Source organism: Symphalangus syndactylus, chromosome 3, assembly GCF_028878055.3.
Source record: "Symphalangus syndactylus isolate Jambi chromosome 3, NHGRI_mSymSyn1-v2.1_pri, whole genome shotgun sequence".
Lineage (NCBI taxonomy): Eukaryota > Metazoa > Chordata > Mammalia > Primates > Hylobatidae > Symphalangus > Symphalangus syndactylus.
In genome coordinates, this window is record NC_072425.2 from 40,318,851 (window position 1) to 40,340,425 (window position 21,575).

Sequence of the window (21,575 nt, forward strand, 5' to 3'; positions counted from 1 at the left end):
TTGTTCATTCATCCAACAAATGTTTTTGAACATTTGCATCTGTGTCTGTTCTATTCTAGCTACAGGGGCTGTGGAAATAAGCAAGAATAAGTACCAGCCCTAATGAAGTTTACATTCTACTGGGAAAGAGAGACAACATACATAACATTGTATAATTTCAAGGAATGACAAGAGCATTGATCTATTGTGTGGTGATTTATAGCCAATAAAAGTAGTTTAGTGTTCAATTATATGTAATACAATGCTCATTTCCATTATAACCTTCAGCTTACATATGTGATGACAAATATGACAAAAAGTTCAGACTTCAACAGGAAGATTTAGGTTTGAATCTTAGCTCTGCTATATAGTATTTACCTTTGGTCAGGTTTACTTAACATACCCGCTTTGATTTATTCATCTGTAAAATATGGATACTAATACCCCTCTCCTAGAACTGTGATGATATTAAATGAATTAAATGGCTGTAGCATGAAACATGTTAGTTTTATCTTCCCTTCCCTCTCTCCATTCACTCATTCATTCATTCCCTTCCCTCTCTTCATTCATAATTCCCTCTTTTCTGTCAACTTTTCTTTATGCTCTCTCTTCTTTCTTTGGTCTTTTCCTTTTTTCTTTTTCTTTTTCCTGGGAATTATGGTACATATTCATTGATACATGCTTGAAAGTAATCAGAGTAAGATAAATATTTGTCTTAACATGCTCTGTCTTACGGGTTAAATAGAGAGTAAAATGGAATGGGAAAACCACACCATTTTGGTGGAATTTTTTCCGAAGGGACTTTCTGGTCACCAAAGGCTTGAGTTGCTCTTTTCTGTGCTAATCTTCATAATGTATGTGGCCGTTCTTCTGGGGAATGGTACTCTCATTTTAATCAGCATCTTGGATCCTCACCTTCACATCCCTATGTACTTCTTTCTGGGGAACCTCTCCTTCTTGGACATCTGCTACACCACCACCTCTATTCCCTCCACGCTGGTGAGCTTCCTTTCAGAAAGAAAAACCATTTCTCTTTCTGGCTGTGCAGTGCAGATGTTCCTTGGCTTGGCCGTGGGGACAACAGAGTGTGTGCTTCTGGGCATGATGGCCTTTGACCACTATGTGGCTATCTGCAACCCTCTGAGATATCCCATCATCGTGAACAAGGATGCCTATATATCCATGGCAGCTGGGTCCTGGATCATAGGAACTGTTAATTCTGCAGTACAAACGGTGTTTTTGGTACAGTTGACTTTCCTCAGGAATAACATCATCAATCATTTCACCTGTGAAATTCTGGCTGTCATGAAAGTGGCCTGTGCTGACATCTCAGGCAATGAGTTCATCATGCTTGTGGCCACAACATTGTTCATACTGACACCTTTGTTATTAATCGTTGTCTCTTACACGTTAATCATTGTCAGCATCTTCAAAATTAGCTCTTCTGAGGGGAGAAGAAAGTTTCCTCTACTTGCTCAGCCCATCTGACTGTGGTCATAATATTCTATGGGACCATCCTCTTCATGTACATGAAGCCCAAGTCTAAAGAGACACTTAATTCAGATGACCTGGATGCTACTGACAAAATTATATCCGTGTTCTATGGGGTGATGACTCCCATGATGAATCCTTTAATCTACAGTCTTAGAAACAAGGATGTGAAAGAGGCAGTAAAACACCTACTGAACAGAAGGTTCTTTAGTAAGTCAGTGCAAAATGTACTGGAGTGTGAACACACTTGATATTGTTGAAACTTCAGAATTATGTTAGAATTTTGGATACTTTTACTGTTTTTCTGCATTTTCATATATTATGTTAAAATAATGAGATACAGCATTTCAAAATTATTCCATGTCCACTCTAGAGAATTTGCAAGATACAGGGCAGTAGGATGAAGAAGACGGTGGGGTTACGTATTACTCTAATAGTGGGAATGGGCCCTTTTCAACATTTTGAACAGTACCTTTCATATTATGGTTTCTTTTTCCTGCATTGGAATTGGGTGTGATGTACCTTTTTATGTTCACTTTTTTCCATAATGTTATTTCATAGGCAACATTTCATAGAATCTTTCAACATAAATAAAGCCCTCTGTTGTAGAAAAAGCAAAACAGAAAAAACCCGACATAATGTACTCACATTTTTCAGGGACAAGCCTTGTGTTATAGTTTCACATTAATCTCCAGATCTTGTTAAGCCATTAAATACTATTTTCTTTTTCTGTATTAAATTTTTTTTTTTTGTGAAGCTGAGTATTTGGGACTATCAGAGGGGAGTAGATAAATAGAGTTTAAAAGCAGGGACTATGCAGTCAATCGGGATATCCTGCTATATGGTCTTTCTTTGCTTTAACTTACATGTTGGCTTTAGTATAAAGAACATTTTGCAAAATTAAAAATGGGTTTGAAAATCAGTCTACTGGTCCAGATAATAATGTGGACTAGTTTTGGGTTGAATGGAGTGTCCTATCAATGCCCATTTAGAAGATGCCAGATTTCTTTGCTATCCCGAGGGAATTCCAATATTTTTCCAAATCTTAGAAGAATGTCCAAGCTCTTAATTTTTAGTAAGAATACCATTGATGTCTTGTCTCTGTTACTAACCAGCTTGATTTGAGGAAGAAGAGGATTGGGGAAAGTCAGACAGTACCTTGCTTTTCCTTGTTTTTTTACGTCAACTTTTTCCTCTATTGAAGAACATTTTAAATTTACAGCCCAAGATGAATGACGAAGTGTGTTCAGGAGTGAACCACATTCTAGGTAATCAGTTTGGCTGAATCAATTTTTATTAGTGGACCAGTGAATTTAGATTATATTGGGCATAAACATATTTTGCACAGGCAAATAACGATTACCTGCTTGTGGAATCTTTTGGGTTTAGTCACTCATTTAATCTTCCCAAGTTCACTTGTTAATTTTAGTGGAGGGAATATTAAACAGTCACAAACTATATTTAAATATATCCATCATAGCTGTTTACAGATTAAATCCAATGGTAAGAGTTGAGGTCATTGATAATTAAATTTATATCCTGACAAAATAGGCTATGAGAATCTATTAGTTCCCATACACCAGTTCATTGGACTTTTTGCACCCACTAAGAATTCCAGGTAGGTAGAAAGCCCTGGAAGTCAGGCATTTTATGTTTGACCCACAGGCAGGCTGTCTTGAATGCTCAAATGCTAATTTTGTTTTCCTTCATAGCTTAAATCCAGCCACATAAATTCTCTGGGGTGACTGTGGTAGCTCCATAGTCTTATAGCAGATTTATAAATTTTCGATAGAAAATTAATTAAAGCAAGAAGAAATTTTAAAACACACATTTCTCCTCACAGGAGAATATTAGGACAGTTTTTCTCTCACAGGGTTGTAGAATCAAAGTCTGAAGAAAATAAAGGCATGTTACCTCTCTTGATATATTTATGTGTTCAAATTTGCTGGGCAAAATACACAATCATTATAATACCGACATAATGCTTTATTTTAATACTTGGGCCTCTAGAGGAGTTTTCATTCAGAAAATTTATTTCAAAAGCTTAAGGAGGATGATTTTGTTGTTAGCAACTTGTTTTTTCTAATTTGGAGACAAAGTAAGATAAGCTTATCTGATATACCAGGCTTGTATCTCTCTCTCTCTGTGTGTGTGTGTGTGTGTGTATGTGTGTGTTTAGTTTGTGTATGTGTAGTGTGTGCATGTTCCTGGTGACTTTTCTACCAGATAGCAAAATCTAGAAAGGTATTTATCTATATTCTTACCATCTTTACTCCCATTGCACTCAATTTAGAACATGACATTTATAATATGATTCAATATACATTTATATCCATGAATAGGAAAATTATATGGAAGGAGGTGCAACTGGAGCGAAGCACATACTTTTATATCCCACTGAAGTCCCAAGACAGGCTCATGATTGGGATTTAAGAGCAGAGATACAGCAAAAAAGGCAAAATTACATTGCTCTTAATCCAACAAATTATTTCATCATTTTTGTACACTTTTATGCCTGCCCAGTTTCCAACTATTCTAAGCTTGAGATTATGTCAACTTTTTAGGGTGCTGGGGACTTCTAAAATGAACACTTAAAAATATAGCAATATATTGGCTATCAGCTAATTCACATACATCATCTCTCTAAAATCCTATGATCTGGGCTATAGTGTCACTATCTCATAGATGAGGCCACAAAGCTTATGGAAGTTAATATATCTTGCCCAAACCTCAAAGTATGCAAGTTAAAGACAAGCATACACACCTGGCTATTCTTTCTTGAGTTAGTTATTCTTTATACTACAGCACATTTACTTTTCCACATTGCTTGTGGAACATCTAACACCAGTATTTCTTGGCAGCATATCTAAAATGACCAAATAAACTATTACCTGCTTCTCAACTTTCATAGCAAGTATATTAAATTTCCAGAAAATAACTTAAACAAGAAAATTAATTTAATTATTTATAAAAGAACCTTGACACCATCACATGTTGTGTCCAAAAATGATGCTTAATCACAATTGATAGGAATTAAATCTTAAATTAGGGGAAGACCTGACATTAATTGAGATATGAGAAGGGGAGGAATTTGATATTAGCACTAATCTTCCAGAAAAGACTATAAAAAATAGATTTTTTTGTTTTAGTAAAAATAACGCTCACTTTACAAAACAGGGGCTCCTAATTTATGGTGTGTAAGTAACATTTTATCTTTGAAATTATGAAATGTTTTTTATGCTGTTTTTGGATGACAACTACCTTTAATTTATTTATATATCTAAAATTCCCAAGGAAATATGTGCTTATTGTAAAATAGTCAAATACTATGAAATGTGCAAACTAGAGAATTATAGGTCATATTTTCATATTAAAATAAAATGGGGCTGGGCACGGTGGCTCATGCCTGTAACCCCAGCACTTTGGGAGGCTGAGATGGGCGGATCACTTGAGGTCATATAAAAATAAAATAAATTAATTAATTAAATAAAATGGGAAATAAATAATAAAAATGGAATGAAAATGTCTAATCACTAAATAATGAGGAAAGATGCTTGGATTTAAGAGGAACTAAACAGAAAAACAAAAAAAGTATCTAGAAATCAGTAAAAAAATTCCCATAAAATACAAAGTCTATAATGAAACAAAAAGTGCTCTAAGTGCCTTCATTAGAGCAAGAAATAGAGGAGTAAGAAGGAAGAAATAAGAATTTGTCTTCTTATTTAAAGAAATTAGAAAAATAGATTTGGAAAATAGAAATTAGAATTCAGAAAATTAGAAAAATAGATCCGAACAAACAAGAAATTTATGAAGACAGAAACTTAATGAAATGCAAAAAGTCAAGAGAACGAATCTATCCTAAAGCTGTTTTTTTTTTTAAAGACCTGGAATATAGGAAAACCCCTTGTGCGTCGAATAAAGGAAAAAAAAGTCAAAAGTCAGACAGGCTTAATGAAAATGAGAACTTTTCATGTAAGGGAGGACATAAGAATTATAATGATCAAATGCAACTTTGTGACAACATTTGTTATAGAAATAAATACTTTTCTAGCAAAATACGAAGCATCAAAATCAACTGCTATCAAATTACCATACTGAAATCCCCTTTCTGACCAATCACATTTTTATCTGATATTTCTTTTGAAATATTAATACTGTTAATTAGATTACAAGGTATTCTAGCCCGACAACCAAATTCTCTTTGCAAATTCTCTTTAAGTATTAAGTTATTAAGTACTGAGTATTAAGTGTTGAGTATTAAGAGCTCGAATTCTAAAGCCATACTGCTTGGGTTTAAGTCCTTGCTCTTTCATTTGTTTGTCTTTATGAAATTGACCTTAAGCAAATTACTTAACTTTTCTGTGACTTATTTTCCCCTCTACACAATAGACTTGGTGATACTAAGAGTAACATTAATTACCTCATAGGCTTGCTATTCAGACTCCATTATGTAATGCACAGAGAAAATAAATAATAGAGGATTGGCACAGAGTAAGAAATATAGCAATTGTTTTGCCTTTGATTTTGTCTGTGCATCCAACAAATGTTTTTGAACATTTGCCTTGGTGTCTGTTCTATTTTAGCTAATGGGGCTGTGGAAATAAGCAAGAATAAGTACCTGCTCTTATGAAGTTTACATTCTACTGGGAAAGACAGACAATATACATAACATAGTATAATTTCAAGAAGTGACAATAGCATCAATCTATTGTGTGGTGATTTATAGCCAATAAAAATAGTTTAGTGTTCAGTTATACAAAATACAATGCTCATTTCTATTATAACCTTCAGTTTACTATGTGATGACAAATATGACAAAAAGTTCAGACTTCAACAGGAAGATTTAGGTTTGAATCTTAGCTCTGCTATATAGTATTTACCTTTGGTCAAGTTTACTTAACATACCCGCTTTGATTTATTCATCTGTAAAATATGGATACTAATACCCCTCTCCTAGAACTGTGATGATATTAAATGAATTAAATGGCTGTAGCACGAAACATGTTAGTTTTATCTTTCCTTCCTTCTCTCCATTCACTCATTCATTCATTCATTCATTCCCTTCCCTCTCTCCATTCATAATTCCCTCTTTTCTGTCGACTTTTCTTTATGCTCTCTCTTCTTTCTTTGGTCTTTTCCTTTTTTCTTTTTCTTTTTCCTTGGGAATTATACATATTCATTGATATATGCTTGAAAGTAATCAGAGTAAGATAAATATTTGTCTTAACATGCTCTGTCTTACAGGTTAAAGAAGGAGTAAAATGGAATGGGAAAACCACACCATTCTGGTGGAATTTTTTCTGAAGGGACTTTCTGGTCACCCAAGGCTTGAGTTACTCTTTTTTTGTGCTAATCTTCATAATGTATGTGGTCATCCTTCTGGGGAATGGTATTCTCATTTTAATCAGCATCTTGGACCCTCACCTTCACACCCCTATGTACTTCTTTCTGGGGAACCTCTCCTTCTTGCACATCTGCTACACCACCACCTCTATTCCCTCCACGCTGGTGAGGTTCCTTTCAGAAAGAAAAACCATTTCCCATTCTGGCTGTGCAGTGCAGATGTTCCTTGGCTTGGCCATGGGGACAACAGAGTGTGTGCTCCTGGGCACGATGACCTTTAACCGCTATGTGGTTATCTGCAACCCTCTGAGATATCCCATCATCATGAGCAAGGATGCCTATGTATCCATGGAAGCTGGGTCCTGGATCATAGGACCTGTCAATTCTGCAGTACAAACAGTGTTTGTGGTACAATTGCCTTTCTGCAGGAATAACACCATCAATTATTTCACCTGTGAAATTCTGGCTGTCATAAAACTGGCCTGTGCTGACATCTCAGGCAATGAGTTCATCATGTTGTGGCCACAACATTGTTCATACTGACACCTTTGTTATTAATCATTGTCTCTTACACATCAATCATTGTGAGCATCTTCAAAATTAGCGCTTCTGAGGGGAGAAGCAAAGCTTTCTCTACCTGCTCAGCCCATCTGTCTGTGGTGATAACATTCTGTGGGACCATCTTCCTCATGTACATGAAGCCCAAGTCTAAAGAGACACTTAATTCAGATGACTTGGATGCCACTGACAAACTTATATTCATATTCTACAGGGTGATGACTCCCACAATGAATCCTTTAATCTACAGTCTTAGAAACAAGGATGTGAAGGAGGCAGTAAAACACATTCTGAGAAGAAAAGTTTTTAACAAGTAAATTAGAAAGGTGAGAGAATTTTATAATCACAATGTGGAAATCAATTAGAGAAACCAGGGTTAAACAGATAGGTTCTCATTGCTGTTTCACATTCATCTCTCAAAGTTCTAAACCTCCAAAATACACTTCTCTGACTGTGATACCTAATGGAAAGAAGTAAATAAATAAATTTCAGTGTTTGGAAATAAGTTTCTATTCTGTTCCATTGGTTGATATGTCTACTTTTATCTGAGTACCATGCTCTTTTGATTACAATAACTTTATAACGTATTTTAAAATTGCAGTGTATTATGTTGTCAACTTTGTTTTTGCTCCAGATTGCTTTGCCCAGGCAGGGTCTTTTCTAGTTCAATGTAAATTTTAGGATTGTTGTTTCAATTTTTATGAAAAATGACACTGGAATTTTGATATGGATTGCATTGAATCTGTAGATTGCTTTAGGTAATATGGACATTTCACAATATTAATTCTTCCAATCCACGAACATGTAATATCTTTTGATTTACTTATATCTTCTTCAATTTTTTTATCAATGTTTTAGAGTTTTCAGCGTACAGTTCTTTTACGTCTTTGGTTGTCTTTTCTTTTTTATTTTGGAGACATTGGCAACCAACTCATCTAAAATGATATGTGATCATTAAATAACAAGTAAAAGAATGAGGGTTCAAAACAAAACAACTCTACATTTTTTACTGGAACATGTTAGCTGTCTTATTAGAAAATTATGCTTATTGGCTTGTATTTTATGAGATGAGGGGTATATAGTGACGAGTCTATTTTGAGCTTGTACACCTCGGCCTATAACTTATCCTTAACTTAAAAATGTAATGGGATAATATCTATAGACAAATAGAAAATTTCAAATACTCCCTTATTCCCCATCATTGCTAGGGATTTGACAGTTCCCTTAAAATTGCCTCATAGCTATACATTTGCACATATACTTCTTTTTGTTCTATCAATTTGTATATGCCATTGCTTTGTAAGACATCCTTGATATACTTCTTGCAATTAGCCTTTTCAGGCTCTTAAAGACAGCCTCTATTATACTAAAAGCTACGTAAAATGAAGTCTTTAAAAATGAGATGTTATTCTTGGTCCCTAAATTCTGGGGTAGTTTGAAGATGTCAGCATGTGTTGTCTGCCATGACTCTGAAAAGACTAACATTAAAAGCCATAGTTTTCATTCTCCACTGGCCTGGGGAAACTGATGTTCTGTTATCTATAAAAACCTGGGGGAAAATATATTATTTAATATTATCTTGAGTTATCATAGCCATGAACTACCTTGAGTTCTAAAGATTAAGTCTCCAGCGTTTCCATATATAGTTCATCAAGTGTCTTCTTTATGTGAAGACACTTCTTTGTTGCTCAGACCAATGTCATGGAAATTTGGAGGTTCTGGGGAAATTCTGGAAGCCATGCCCTGCAAACAGAATGAATGCTGATGTGAGGTCAACTAAAGCTACAAGGAACTAAAGTCATATGCCATTTAACAACGTTTTGATCAGTGACAGATAACATGTGATGGTGGTCTCATGAGATTATAATTTTATATTTTTACTGTGACTTTTCTCTGTTCAGTTATTTTAGATATACAAATACCGTTGTGACACAATGGCCTATAGTGTTCAGTACAGTAGCATGCTGTACAGCTTTGTAGCCTAGGAGCAATAGGCTATGCTATGTAGTCTATGTGTATAGTAGGCTATACTATCTAGGTTTGTGTAAATATACCCTACGATGTTTACAACATAATAAGATTTGCCAATTATGCATTTCTCAGACTGTACCCCTGTTTTTATGACTGTAATATTTTTTCATGCTGAAATCTCCGTGAGTCTAAAGAACATTACTCTCTGCAATACTCTTCACATTTGCAGACATGTAGATTTGTGTCTAGTTTTCCCAGACCCCATGGAAAATGTTGGTTAGAAACATACAATTTTTAAAGTATTTAGCTGCTGTTACATTTTGGCAGAATATTTAATAAATAGATCCATACTTATTGAAAGAAAGAGGTATGCTCAGTTTTTAATGTTCGGATCTAGTTAGAAGGGATGTCAGCTTATTTTTAATAACACCGACTCAATTAGTGTAGATAAGCTTTTCATCTTCTCAGAGAAAAAAAACTTTATCCTCAAGTGTATTTTTTCACCTTAAGTTTTCAAATGCTCAGTGATATGAGTTCCAATTACTGGGTTCCAGGCAGAATGTAAGTTGGAACAGAAAATATTCAGGACAATTGACCCTGGTCCGTGCTAAAATAGGTGAAGCTTTCCATTGAGGTTTGGGCTTCCATCTCCTAGTCTCCCAAGCACAAGAAATCCTGTCTCAGAATCTACTCATACTGCAGTTACATTGGCCGCATCAAGATCTACCAAGAGACTCTGTTATAATGATGTTTTCCACAATTTACTTTGAAATTTGTAATTTCCTTTATATTTATTATACACCAGATATTGGCCAGGTGTTTTTTTTTACTTATTTGCATTTCTTCTGTGCTGCCTTACTAATATCATTAGAAAAATGTTTTATAGGATTTCTGGGAGCTCATTTATACACTTCGTATGAAATTGGCTTTACATTTGCTATAATATTTTGGTGCTAAAAATATTTTATGTTTTCTGCAATTTGCTGAAAAGAGAATCTTAATTTTTGCAGAACTCAAAACCTAGTTTTAAATGGCCCATAGCCAATGCAGGCAACAGTAAATTTTTCCAATAAAGTTTTCTCATTCTACCTTATTTTTCTCAGCTCCTAAATACTCTACTGTGATAATAAATATTGCTTGTGTTTGTGACATCTATATCCAGGGTTAAAATGTTTTTTGATCCAGAATATCAATTATAAGAATAGGATAGCACAAGGCAGCCAGCACTGATACACTCTACAGTGCAAAACATATGCAGAGCAATAACCAGAAGCAATCTTCCTTCCACCACAGATACAATATCAGGTCCCCAAAACATAGTTGTTTTGTAGTCTTTTAGGAAATCGTTAGTCAGGTGCAGCCACATGAGGAGACACAGAAGAGGGTCAGGAAAGCAAAGTTTATTATACTCACAAGTCTTAGAGATAAGGGGCATGATACAGCACACAGGGCCACATGGGGAAGCCACCAGGATGGTCAGGAGGCAAAAAACAGGTGTGCAGGGAAGGTTTAGGCCACTGCCTTTATTGGAGTTTCCATAGGAAAGGCAAGTCAAGGCACAATGAACAGTTTAGCATTGGAAGGGTTGAATAATTTCTGCAGGCTTTGGGCTAAAGGAGTGATTTCTGGTTGTCTGGCAGTTGTCACTGGGAACTGGGGTTTAGGGGCCAGATAAAGAAGGTATGGCTCTGGATTAGTTAGTTTCCATGTCAGAGGCATGCTCCTAGCTGTGCTTTTTGCTATCTCTAAGAATTCACTAGCCCATGGAGGGCAGTCTCTTCCCAGCCAGGAATGTTTTTTACGATGTCAAAACATCATAATATACAAAAATAAAAAAATCTTTACAATGCAATGTTCAATTCAATTAAACATATATTTCCTGGTGCCTAACATGTCCTTAGCACTGTTCTAAGCACACAAGATACAATGGTAAACAGAACAGACATTCTTGCTCTCATAGAGCTCATACTCCAGCCAGGGAGACAAATAAAAAAAATGTAAAAAAAAAGAAATAGGTTTACCATATTGTGCATCCGCTTGGTAATATGGTGGAGTAGCTAATGGTTCCACTAAGAAAAGTAAAAAAATCTACGTAGAATAAAAAAAAAGGTAAATGGACTTTATTATTTCTGTAGAAGTCAGGATATGAAAAGCTAAGATTCTGAAGAAAAGAGAAGTTTATTTAAATGAGCCAAACATTCTGTACTCCTCTTTTATTCTCTTGGAACATTGCTGATTCTTAATTGTTGCTTGATAGGCTGAGAAACTGGGCAGAGGGCTGCTACTAAGAGACAGAAAAAGTGAAAATAGATTTTGGCATTGTCATGGGTCTAGGAAGACAAAACATGAACTTTGGACCAGCTAAGACACCCTGTTCTTGAGAGGCCAAGGTCCCAAACTGAAGGGATGTACAGATGAGTGGTCCCCACCGTTGTCATTGGTTTTCCACATGAGGCATTTGCTGACTCTAGGCAAGTCAGAACAAGAAGCCAGGATTGTACAAAAAATAACTAAGAATGTTAGTTGAGATTGTGACTGCCTCTTGTGTTTATGAGATCAAAATTGGAGCCTGGGACCTAAGAAAAAAAAGCTTTTTAATGAAATCTCCAGAATCTCAGTTGGGACTCTGGAGAATCTGGAGAAAAGAATCTAAGAAAAGGAGGTGAATTAGATTTTCGCTTATATTTACAAAGTCTGAAATCCAACTCTAAGTTATTTCAACCCATCTTTGACCTAAGACAGTCTCCCCTACTCTGGGTTTCTACTAGAGAATAAAGTAAATCCTCTTTGGATGAATAAAACATCACCCAGGGATTCTACATTTTTTTCATCTACAATATCTGGCATTTAATAAAAAAATCACAAAGAATAAGAAAACAGGACCAAGAGACAAAAACAGATAATTGAAAGACCATCAGGTGATCTAAATTTAGAAGTAATCAGACACAGACTTTAAAATAACTAATGTTAACCTGCCATGAGCATAGATAACAAGATGAGGACTTCACCAGACAACTTAATATTATATTTAAAAAATTGAAATTATGGACCTCCAAACCACAATAACTGGTATTAAGAACTAAATACATAGATTCAATAGCAAAATAGACAAGGTTGAAGAAGGGCTTAACAAACTTGAAGGTAGACCAGTAGAAAATAACCAGACTGGACACATGGAGAAGACAAAGGAAGGAAAATGCAGAAAGGAACGTGAGAACTACATGGAATATAATGGAAAGTCTAACATATATATATGACTAGTTGCTCAGAGGGAGAGGAGAAAGAGAAATGGAATAGAGGAAAAAATGGCAAATGTCAAATGAAATTGTTAAACTTATAAAAGACATCAAGCCACAAATTTAAGGAGATCTACAACATCAAGGAGGATGAGTTAAAAAAAAAAGCCACCTACAAGAACCTTGTTATAAAATTTCAGAGACCAACTCTAAAGAGAAAATATAAAAGCAACCAAAAGAAAAAAAAAGACGCATTTTTTTCAAAGAAGCAGCAACAAAACAGAGGCAACTTCTCAGCAGAAACAATGGCTACCAAATATAAAGAACAGCATTTTTTAAGTGTTGAAAAAAAAATTGCCAACCAACAAGTGTATACTCAGTGAAAATATACTTTAAAATTGAGAACAAAATGAAAACATCTCCAGAGTCTCCCCCTAACTTCCCTCCATCTACACAAATAATTCTTCTTTAGTAGTCTTACCTTGAAAGAAATCCTGGCTTGGTATGGTGGCTCATGCCTGTAATCCTAGCACTTTGGGAGGCCAAGGAAGGTTGATCACTTTAGCCCAAGAGTTTGAGACCAGCCTGGGCAACATGGCAAAATCCCATCTCTACAAAAAATTACAAAAATTAGCTGAGTGTGGTGGCATGTGCCTATAGCTCCAGCTACTCAGGAGGCTGAGATGGGAGTATCACCTGAGCCAGTGAAGGTCAAGGCTGCAGTGAGCTGTGATTGCTGACATTCTTCTCAACTGGCTTGGGTTCCAACACTTAAGGCAAGTCTGTTTCCTTCAAGAATGCCCATTTCACCCTAATCTGTTTCTCACACACCTTGACTCTTCTCCCCTCCTCAGGTGAGCTCTTTTCACTCCGTTTAGGTCTTTCTTCAGGGATTCTCTCTTCACCCCTTTCAGACTTGGACACCCATATTCTGAACCTCCCCATCCCACCACGGATGCTTTTCTTACCCCAATGAGGACTCTGACAATTCACTCCAGACCACCTGCCTATGGTGCGCAGGTGTTTTCCTTATCCCACTTGTGTTCTAACATCTTCTATCAGTCAGCTTTTCTTTGCAGGTGTGGTCCTCAACCAGGTGCTAGGATCCACACCTTCCTCTTGTGTGTATGCCCCTTTCATGCTGCTTGGACTTTGACACCCTGAACTGAGCCTCTCTTCCACGTTGACATCTCCCTTATTCTGGACAGGCTCCAAAACATCATACTGGGCAGAGCAAGTAAGGATGCCTTTCTCAATGCCATTGAGTTATAAAAATCTTTACTGGTTTTACTGAACAGGTAAGTTCATAGCCTCAGCTCATAGCCTGAGCTGAGTTCCTCACCCAGCTCAGGCTATGATAGTGTACCAGGCAGCTCAACTATATATTATGCAAATATGTATTTTATAAAAAATACAACTATATATTCACTAGCCAGTCCAAGGTTTTTTCTAATGAAAGGAAAATATTTTAAATGAGACTGTAATGAAAGGAAAATATTTTAAATGAGACTATTGCTTTTGAAAGAAATTGAAATTGTCAGTGTTCTATAAGAATTTATACAATTGATATATTTTTCTCAGCAACTGCTTATTTGATAATAATAAGCACTAGGATTTTTGGTCTTACCTAGCCAAAATGATCTCTTCAGTATATTTTATTCAGACTTTATCTTCCCTTATTTTTCTCCATATTTAAAAATCAGCTGTTATTTTACCAAAATCTTTTAGAATTGTAGTTTGGTAAAGGGAATAATGTATAAATTTCAGTTATCTCCCTGTATTAAATCAGGTACTTAGACCGTATTTTACCATCCTTTAACATTTTTAATTCAACCGTTAATTATTGCCAACTGTTTTTAATTAACTTGACATTAGATTTTATGCGGAGAATAGTGAGCCATAGTTCTGCCGTTGGGAAGAATTTTGGAAGGTAATAAATGATTAGAGTATAAAAGAAAAATCGCTTAGTGGAGATAAAGTCCAGGACAGCACGGAGGAGGGAATAGCTAACTCTGGGAAAGCTTTGGACTGTGTTGCAGAGAATATGACACTTGACTTGTCCTTTATGAGATTGTTAGGATTTCACCTGAGAAGGAGAAATGTGAAAATGCAGATGGAATAGCATGTGCTATTGTCATTAGGTGTGAAAGAAAATGATATACTTTGGTAATTACATAGTAAATAGAACACAGCTTATGCAAAGAGGTAGGGGGAGGGAAAGGACAGGGAAAGAGATTGAAATATGTAGCTGGAAGGGAAAGTTGGGACCAGATCCAGTCCCTGGATAAAATAAAAAGCAAGAATAAAAGAACAAAAATACAAAATAGTTTTTTTTTAAAGAGGGCTGAAAAATGTGTTTTAATTGTTAAAATTAATGAGCTGGATTTTCTTAGACTTACTTAAAATATTTTTCTTGTTTCAAAAAGTTCGCTCTCACAGACCACTTGTTTCTACATTTTAATGAAAACAGTCATTTTCATAAAGCAATATCCTTAAACTCTTAATCTTCAAATTTTTTCTAACTCTGAAATTCTGACTCAACATGACCTTAATTGCTTTTCTTCTGTCTATCTTTAAAAGTCTGTCTCAAACTTGTGAGCATATTTTGTGCATAAACTCAAAGGTGTCAGTGTGTTATCATTTGCTCCAGAACCAGGGTCTACTCATTAATTTCCTCATAGCTCCATGCACCCCTGTATTCCTCAGGCTGTAGATGATAGGATTGAGCATGGGGGTGACTATGCCATAGAACAGGGCAATCAGTTTGTCAAAAGCAGAGTCTTTGGACTTTGCCTTCATGTACATGAAGAGGATTGTCCCGTAAAACACAATCACCACTGTCATGTGGGCTGAGCAGGTGGAAAAGGCCTTTTTCCTTCCTTCAGCTGAATTGATTCTTAGTACAGTAGAAAGGATAAAGATTTAGGAGATACAAATCAGCAGTAATGGACAAAACAAGAATATTACATTGCCCAACATTATAATAATCTCATTCAAGGAAATATCTGTGCAAGCCAGCTTGACAAAGGCCAATATTTCACAAACAAAATGATTAATGACATTTTTTCCACAGAAGGGCAACCGTATTGCAAGAACAGTTTCTGTCAATGAGTTGAGAAAGCCTAGTCCCCAAGAGACAGACGCCATCTGAATACAAAGTGCCTTGCCCATGATGATGGGGTATCTCAGAGGGTTGCAGATGGCCACGTAATAGTCATATGCCATCACTGCTAGAAGCACACACTTGGTGGATCCCATAGTGTAAGAGACAGACATTTGAATCACACATCTAGTGAAGGAGATGGTTTTCTTCTATGATAGGAAGTGTATCAGCATTGAGGGGATGGAGGACGATGTGTACCCAATGTCTAGGAAGGAAAGATTCCCAAGGAAGAAGTACATGCGTGTGTGGAGATGAGCATCCAGGAGTGTCAGAATGATCAAGGTGCCATTCCCTAGGAGAATCACCAGGTACATCACTAAGCACACCACGAAAAGGAATTTTTCAGCTCTTGGGTACTCTGAAAGTCCTTGCAGAATGAACTCTATCTCTGTCCAATTGGTCCTTTCCATGTTTTTTTTTTTAATACCTGGAGTTTAACAAGTCTGTACAGCAATAACGTATGAAGTGAGCAATAATTGGTGTGGGAGGGGCAAGTGTATCTCTGCTAGCTAGAGTGGTGGTAACAGCTTTGAGGTTAGCTTCTGGGATTCCTTTTCTAGCTCATAAAGCAGTGAATTGAAGACACATGTTAATTATATTGGTAGTTTATTAAAAATTGCAGGCCTCCGTATTCCATTTCTTGAGATTGTGATGCAAGAGGTATGAGGCAGCGAGGAACCATTTGCATTTTTAACAAGCATCTGTTACTTCTCATGCAGTTGATCCACAGATCCCACTTTGAAAATCAATATTTTGAAGAGAGCATGCTTTAATCTGTTTGAAAAAGATTTATAATTTGATTTTATACTATGCAAATAACAATGCCACTGCTTAGTTTTTTATAGTTTACAAATATGTTCACATATTATTCATTTTATTATAATTCTCTGAAGAAAATGAAGGCTATTGAGAAACTTATATACAATTATAATAAGTGAGGGAGTTGTTATGCAAAGCTTCATTTTTTTTGTTTTTAAATCCCATTTTTTAAAACTATACCTTATAACCCTCCCAAAATGATGTAAGTTCAATTGAAGGGGTGGGAATCAGGCATCTTTTCTTTTTTTATAATATGCTTCAGATGATTTTCACATACAACTGAGGAAGAGACCCAGCTATCTTGTGGAGTGCTTTCAAACTTTAGTCTTCATACAAATCGTGTGGGAAATTTTGTAAAATATTCTGATTCAATAAACCTGTGGTGGTTCTGAGCTCTGCATTTATTAACGTGTTCCCAGGTGATGCTGATATTGCTTGTCTACAGAACATACCTGAGTAGCAAGGCCTTTCAGACCATCTGACTCCAATACCCCAGGAGTGCTATTGCTACTTCAATTTTGTGTGAAATAGCAATTGGACAATAGACAATGCTAAACTGAACACTGCTGAAACATGAAGATACCTCTGTGTAGTTTATTGCAATCAATTCTGGTTATATATGCAAGCAACCAAATTGCACAGAGAAGAACCTGCCTTTTACCTCTGTCCATATGAAATTCATTCCTCTTCTACTTGTTGAATTTGCAGTTAGGGCTAGTATTTTTCTAAAGAAGGAATATTAGTCCAGTTCAGGCACCTGAGTAGTGCACCAAAGAACATGGAACAAATGACTTTAATCTGAAAAAACTTAAGGGGTAGATCTTAGCAGATTACCTTCTTCTTTACAGCAAATAAATCACAGAATATCATTTTGAAAATATCTCAACATCCTCATGGTATTCTATCTAGCTTTAAAATATATCCCTAGCAGAAAAAAATTGATCCAATGAATGAATTTTGACTTAATATTTTAAACAAATGGCTGTGTTTCTGGTACAGGATTTGCCATTTCTGTGCTAGTCATTTGCCCACAAGTTGTGCTGCTTTCTATGAAAACTCCGGTTTACAATGGTCAGGCAACATAGTCAGCATAAAAGGATGCTTATATTTCTTTTCCCTTTTTCTGAGACAGAGTCTCACTCTGCCACCCAGTCTGGAGTGCAGTGGCATGATTTGGCTCACTGCAACCTCTGCCTCCCGAGTTGAAGCAATTCTCCTGCCTTAGCCTCCTAAGCAGCTGGTTTATAGGTGCCTGCCACCATGCCCGGCTAATTTTTATATTTTTAGTAGAGATGGGGTTTCACCATGTTGGCCAGCCTGGTCTCAAACTCCTGACCTCAAGTGATTCGCTCCCCTTGGCCTCCCAAAGTGCTGGGATTACAGGCGTGAACCATCACGCCTGGCTGGATGCTTATATTTCTATTGGTTATGGAAACGAGGGCTTTCAACTAGTTCAAGCTGCATCCCACTTTCTAGGCATAAATTACAAAGAAGGTAGAAAGTGTTAGGTAGGCCAGCATACACTTTTTTTGGTAGTAAGATAGGAATTTGAATGACTATAGCTGCATATATTAACCTACTCTGAATCTGTCAATGAAATTTTCACAGAGCCCTCTCTGCATTGAAGTTTTTTCAGGCAAGATATGAATCAGGTACACTGCCCTCTCTTTTCTTTTCTTGGAACATCTAAACATTGATTCCTATTTGGAAATTAGTTTTGGAAAATAATTATGGTATAAATAGTATCCTAACAGCCCTAAGATGGTCGCCGCAATCATAATTTCACTCGCAAATATTTATAAGAGAAATCACCAGTCTGCTTCGATGCTTTCAAATGGGAAAAAAGGGATAATGGACAACATAGAATAAATTATTTGAATTACTCTTGCAATGCTGGTGTAATTTAAGAAGCGAGCAACAAACACCCTGTAGGCATTGTGCCTACATATTTTCTGCACTTAGGTTTAATTTCCTAACCTGGATTCCCAGAATCTTCTTGGGAACAGGGAATGAAGACTGTTGAGATGATGAATAGTTTCTAATATATCACTTTCCATGGGACTTCTAGTATCGAATAATTTTATTCTTTCCAGATCTTTGCTATTATTGGATATTATCTTTTAAAAGTTTTTATTTTTGTCTAATGTTAGTGGAATTGTTAAATAATCATAGTACACTCATGTAATGGGCCTTTATGCACCTATTAATATGATGTTTGTGGGGAATTTGTATGAACACAAAAGTCATGTTTAAATTGTTTTAAGATAATTAAGTTAAAACAGAAACAAAAGTTTATATTATAACATTGTGTGCAAAACCAAAACCTAAACCAAGATAACCCAGACAGAAAATAAAGACTGGGAAGAAATATCCAAAATGTGAATGATTTTTAGATAACTTTTTTCTACTTTTCTGAATATCTACATTTCTAAATAAATATATATAAAAGTAAAATGTAAACAAAAGTGAAAAACACTGAAGCAGTTGTCTATAATTATGTTAGGAAGACTAACTCAGAGTAAAAAATGTTAAAACAATTGAAATAGTACAGCAATTTTGTCTAGAGATTGCACAATGTGGCTGAATTGTGCGGGTGTGTCCTTTCCAGTTATCCACAGGAACTCACTAGTTTTTGTGTTAGATCTAGAGCATTTATATCCCTACACTTAAAATCTTCTAGGTAACAGTCTTTATTATTTTCTGGAGGTAACCAAGATAAAGAACTTGAGTTCCTAACTTAATCAGATGATCTCAAAGGAGATTGCAGACCATTAATGCCCAGAACAGAATTGTTACTAGAAGATGAAGTTTGTATTTGCAGCAGGCTTTAAACTAGCTGGAATCCTGCCACCCTCAAATCCCTCTCTCAGCCCCTGTAAGAAACAACCAGTCTATGATTCAATGCTCTGGGGCTGCTTTAGTGTTGCAGTAGGCCTAAGCAAAGTTTATGACTGTTTAATTCAAGCCAGAAGTCAAACTCTAACTTTCTAGAAAAACATCTAACCTTGTTGTTTTGCTTTGCTTTATTAACTTAGCTACTTGAAGGTCTAATATTTAAAGTACTAATTTTTTTTCAGCAAAACCATGTACCATCTGTGTCCTAAATACTCCCTAGAAGAAACGATCTTGTAATCTCCAGCTTTTCTAAAGAGATCAGTTAAGATCACTGATATCACACGAAGTTTAATGGACATGCCAACTATCAATTTATAGATATACTCTAACCCTCAATTATACACCATGAGGAAAGACATATTATTTTAGCTCACAAAGGGAAGGGCAATTTATAACATGTGAAGTATTAGTATGTATTTGACATTTCATATAATTTTTATCACTTAATTGTCAAAATAACCCAAATACTACTATGACTTTTTTTTTTTTTTTACAAAGAAATTAATTTGAGATTTCAAAGAATGGCCGAATAGGAACAGCTCCGGTCTGTAGCTCCCAGTGAGATCAATGCAGAAAATATTCAATATCTGATAGTAGTAAAGGTTACCACTGTTCTGCAGTGTTCATTTATTTTAAAGTACAAAAATTTTATAAAACCACAATTTAATTAGATGAACTTTCAAAAAGGGTCTTTATGATAATTATGCACATACAGAATGAATTTGCCCCTTTTGAAAACCATTTATAAAGACATTATCCGCAATAATGACTTCAAATGAAAGCCTACCCCAAATTCCTTTCACGTCTATTGTGGGAAATTAAGGCCTAGTAAAGTGGAATTTGATTTATTATGTAAATAAGAACTTACAAAAATTTAATGTTTTTTCTTTTACCCTGGCTGCCTGGGGTTTGAACTAACACTCAGTTATAATTATTTCTCACCTCTCTTTCATATTACTTGTTGTTAATTATATTTTTACTGCAAATACCTTTAATTATATGCCTTCTCAAACCCTTACTAGGCATAGTTTATATATGAATAATATGTAAATCGCCATGTGTTCTTTCTCCATGTTACTGTTACTTAAGACTTTAGTGGACCAGATACTTGAATACAATAACCATTAGCCTATTATTTATGAGTCTGTTGTATTGTAATCAACTTTCTTTTCCTCGCATGAATTAATTCTGTGATCTCAAAAGAGACTGCACACCACTGGATTATTTTGGAATTAAAGAGAAAAATTTAAATAAAATCTCCTGGTCTGGTAGGTGATGACTGAGTTTTTGCATTTTTTTTCTTTGATATATACATTAAACATTTATATTTTTGAAATACCACAAGCAATGACCATGTCAACTCAAAAATCTTTATATTTGTTGATAAGATGTTTTTCTTTTGAAATAATCATAATAAAATCTTCTCTCTTTATCTTACCTCCTGACTGGGTTTTAAAATCATCCATACCATTCCATGCTATTAAGTAATAGAAAAAATTCCCAGGAATTTGAATTTCCCTTGTACTTTTCAGATGATACCAGAAGATTCTCAATTTGGATACAGTGCCTCCTCTTTCCTAAAAAGAAATGTGAGGAAGAGTAGGCACAATTAGGCAATTTGGCTGTACATGAATACTCTTAAGAGGATATCAAGGAAATAAAACATATTAAGCATAATGATCAGTGATGTAACTCTAGTTTTCCCATAATTTGTTCTTAAGTTGGCGCTTACTGAAGGGAGACTCAACTTTTTTGGAGGTGAATTCAGCACTTACTTTTACAAACTTCTTCAGTCCCTAAGGTTGTAAGTAAAAAAATTATAGGATTCTTTAGGGATATAGTCCCTGACTTCTGCATATTCCAAAGACCCAGTTATTCTGATCTAAAGAAAACCTTCCCCAGCCATACATTTCTTGGAGTAGTCATTGAATATGTCTGTATTTGATGGCATTATAATAAGTTGGGGCTCCAGTTAGAATGTCCAAAAGTTCTCAGAAAAGTTAAACTTTTCTCACAAATTTGACATTTTTTGTACTAAGTTAACTCTATAGAATCCTACATTTCAACTGTTTAAATTCTTTCTGTTTTTCATATTTTTGTTAATTCCAGATAACATGCAA

At 35.5% G+C, this 21,575-nt stretch overlaps 2 protein-coding genes and 1 pseudogene across 2 annotated transcripts; 2 read left to right on the plus strand and 1 right to left on the minus strand.

The window, feature by feature from the left end:
* Nucleotides 1–732: 732 nt before the first annotated feature.
* OR13C2 (olfactory receptor family 13 subfamily C member 2) lies at nucleotides 733–1,721 on the plus strand. The gene is given in 2 exon segments (XM_055270051.1): nucleotides 733–1,438; nucleotides 1,441–1,721. Coding segments are annotated over 2 exon segments (987 nt in total).
* Nucleotides 1,722–6,731: 5,010 nt separating this feature from the next.
* Nucleotides 6,732–7,688, plus strand: LOC129479078 (olfactory receptor 13C5-like). Its single transcript, XM_055271627.1, is given in 3 exon segments — nucleotides 6,732–6,809; nucleotides 6,811–7,327; nucleotides 7,330–7,688. Coding segments are annotated over 3 exon segments (954 nt in total).
* A 7,527-nt stretch (nucleotides 7,689–15,215) lies between these two features.
* LOC129478476 (olfactory receptor 13D1-like) lies at nucleotides 15,216–16,151 on the minus strand (annotated as a pseudogene).
* Between the last annotated feature and the right edge of the window lie 5,424 nt (nucleotides 16,152–21,575).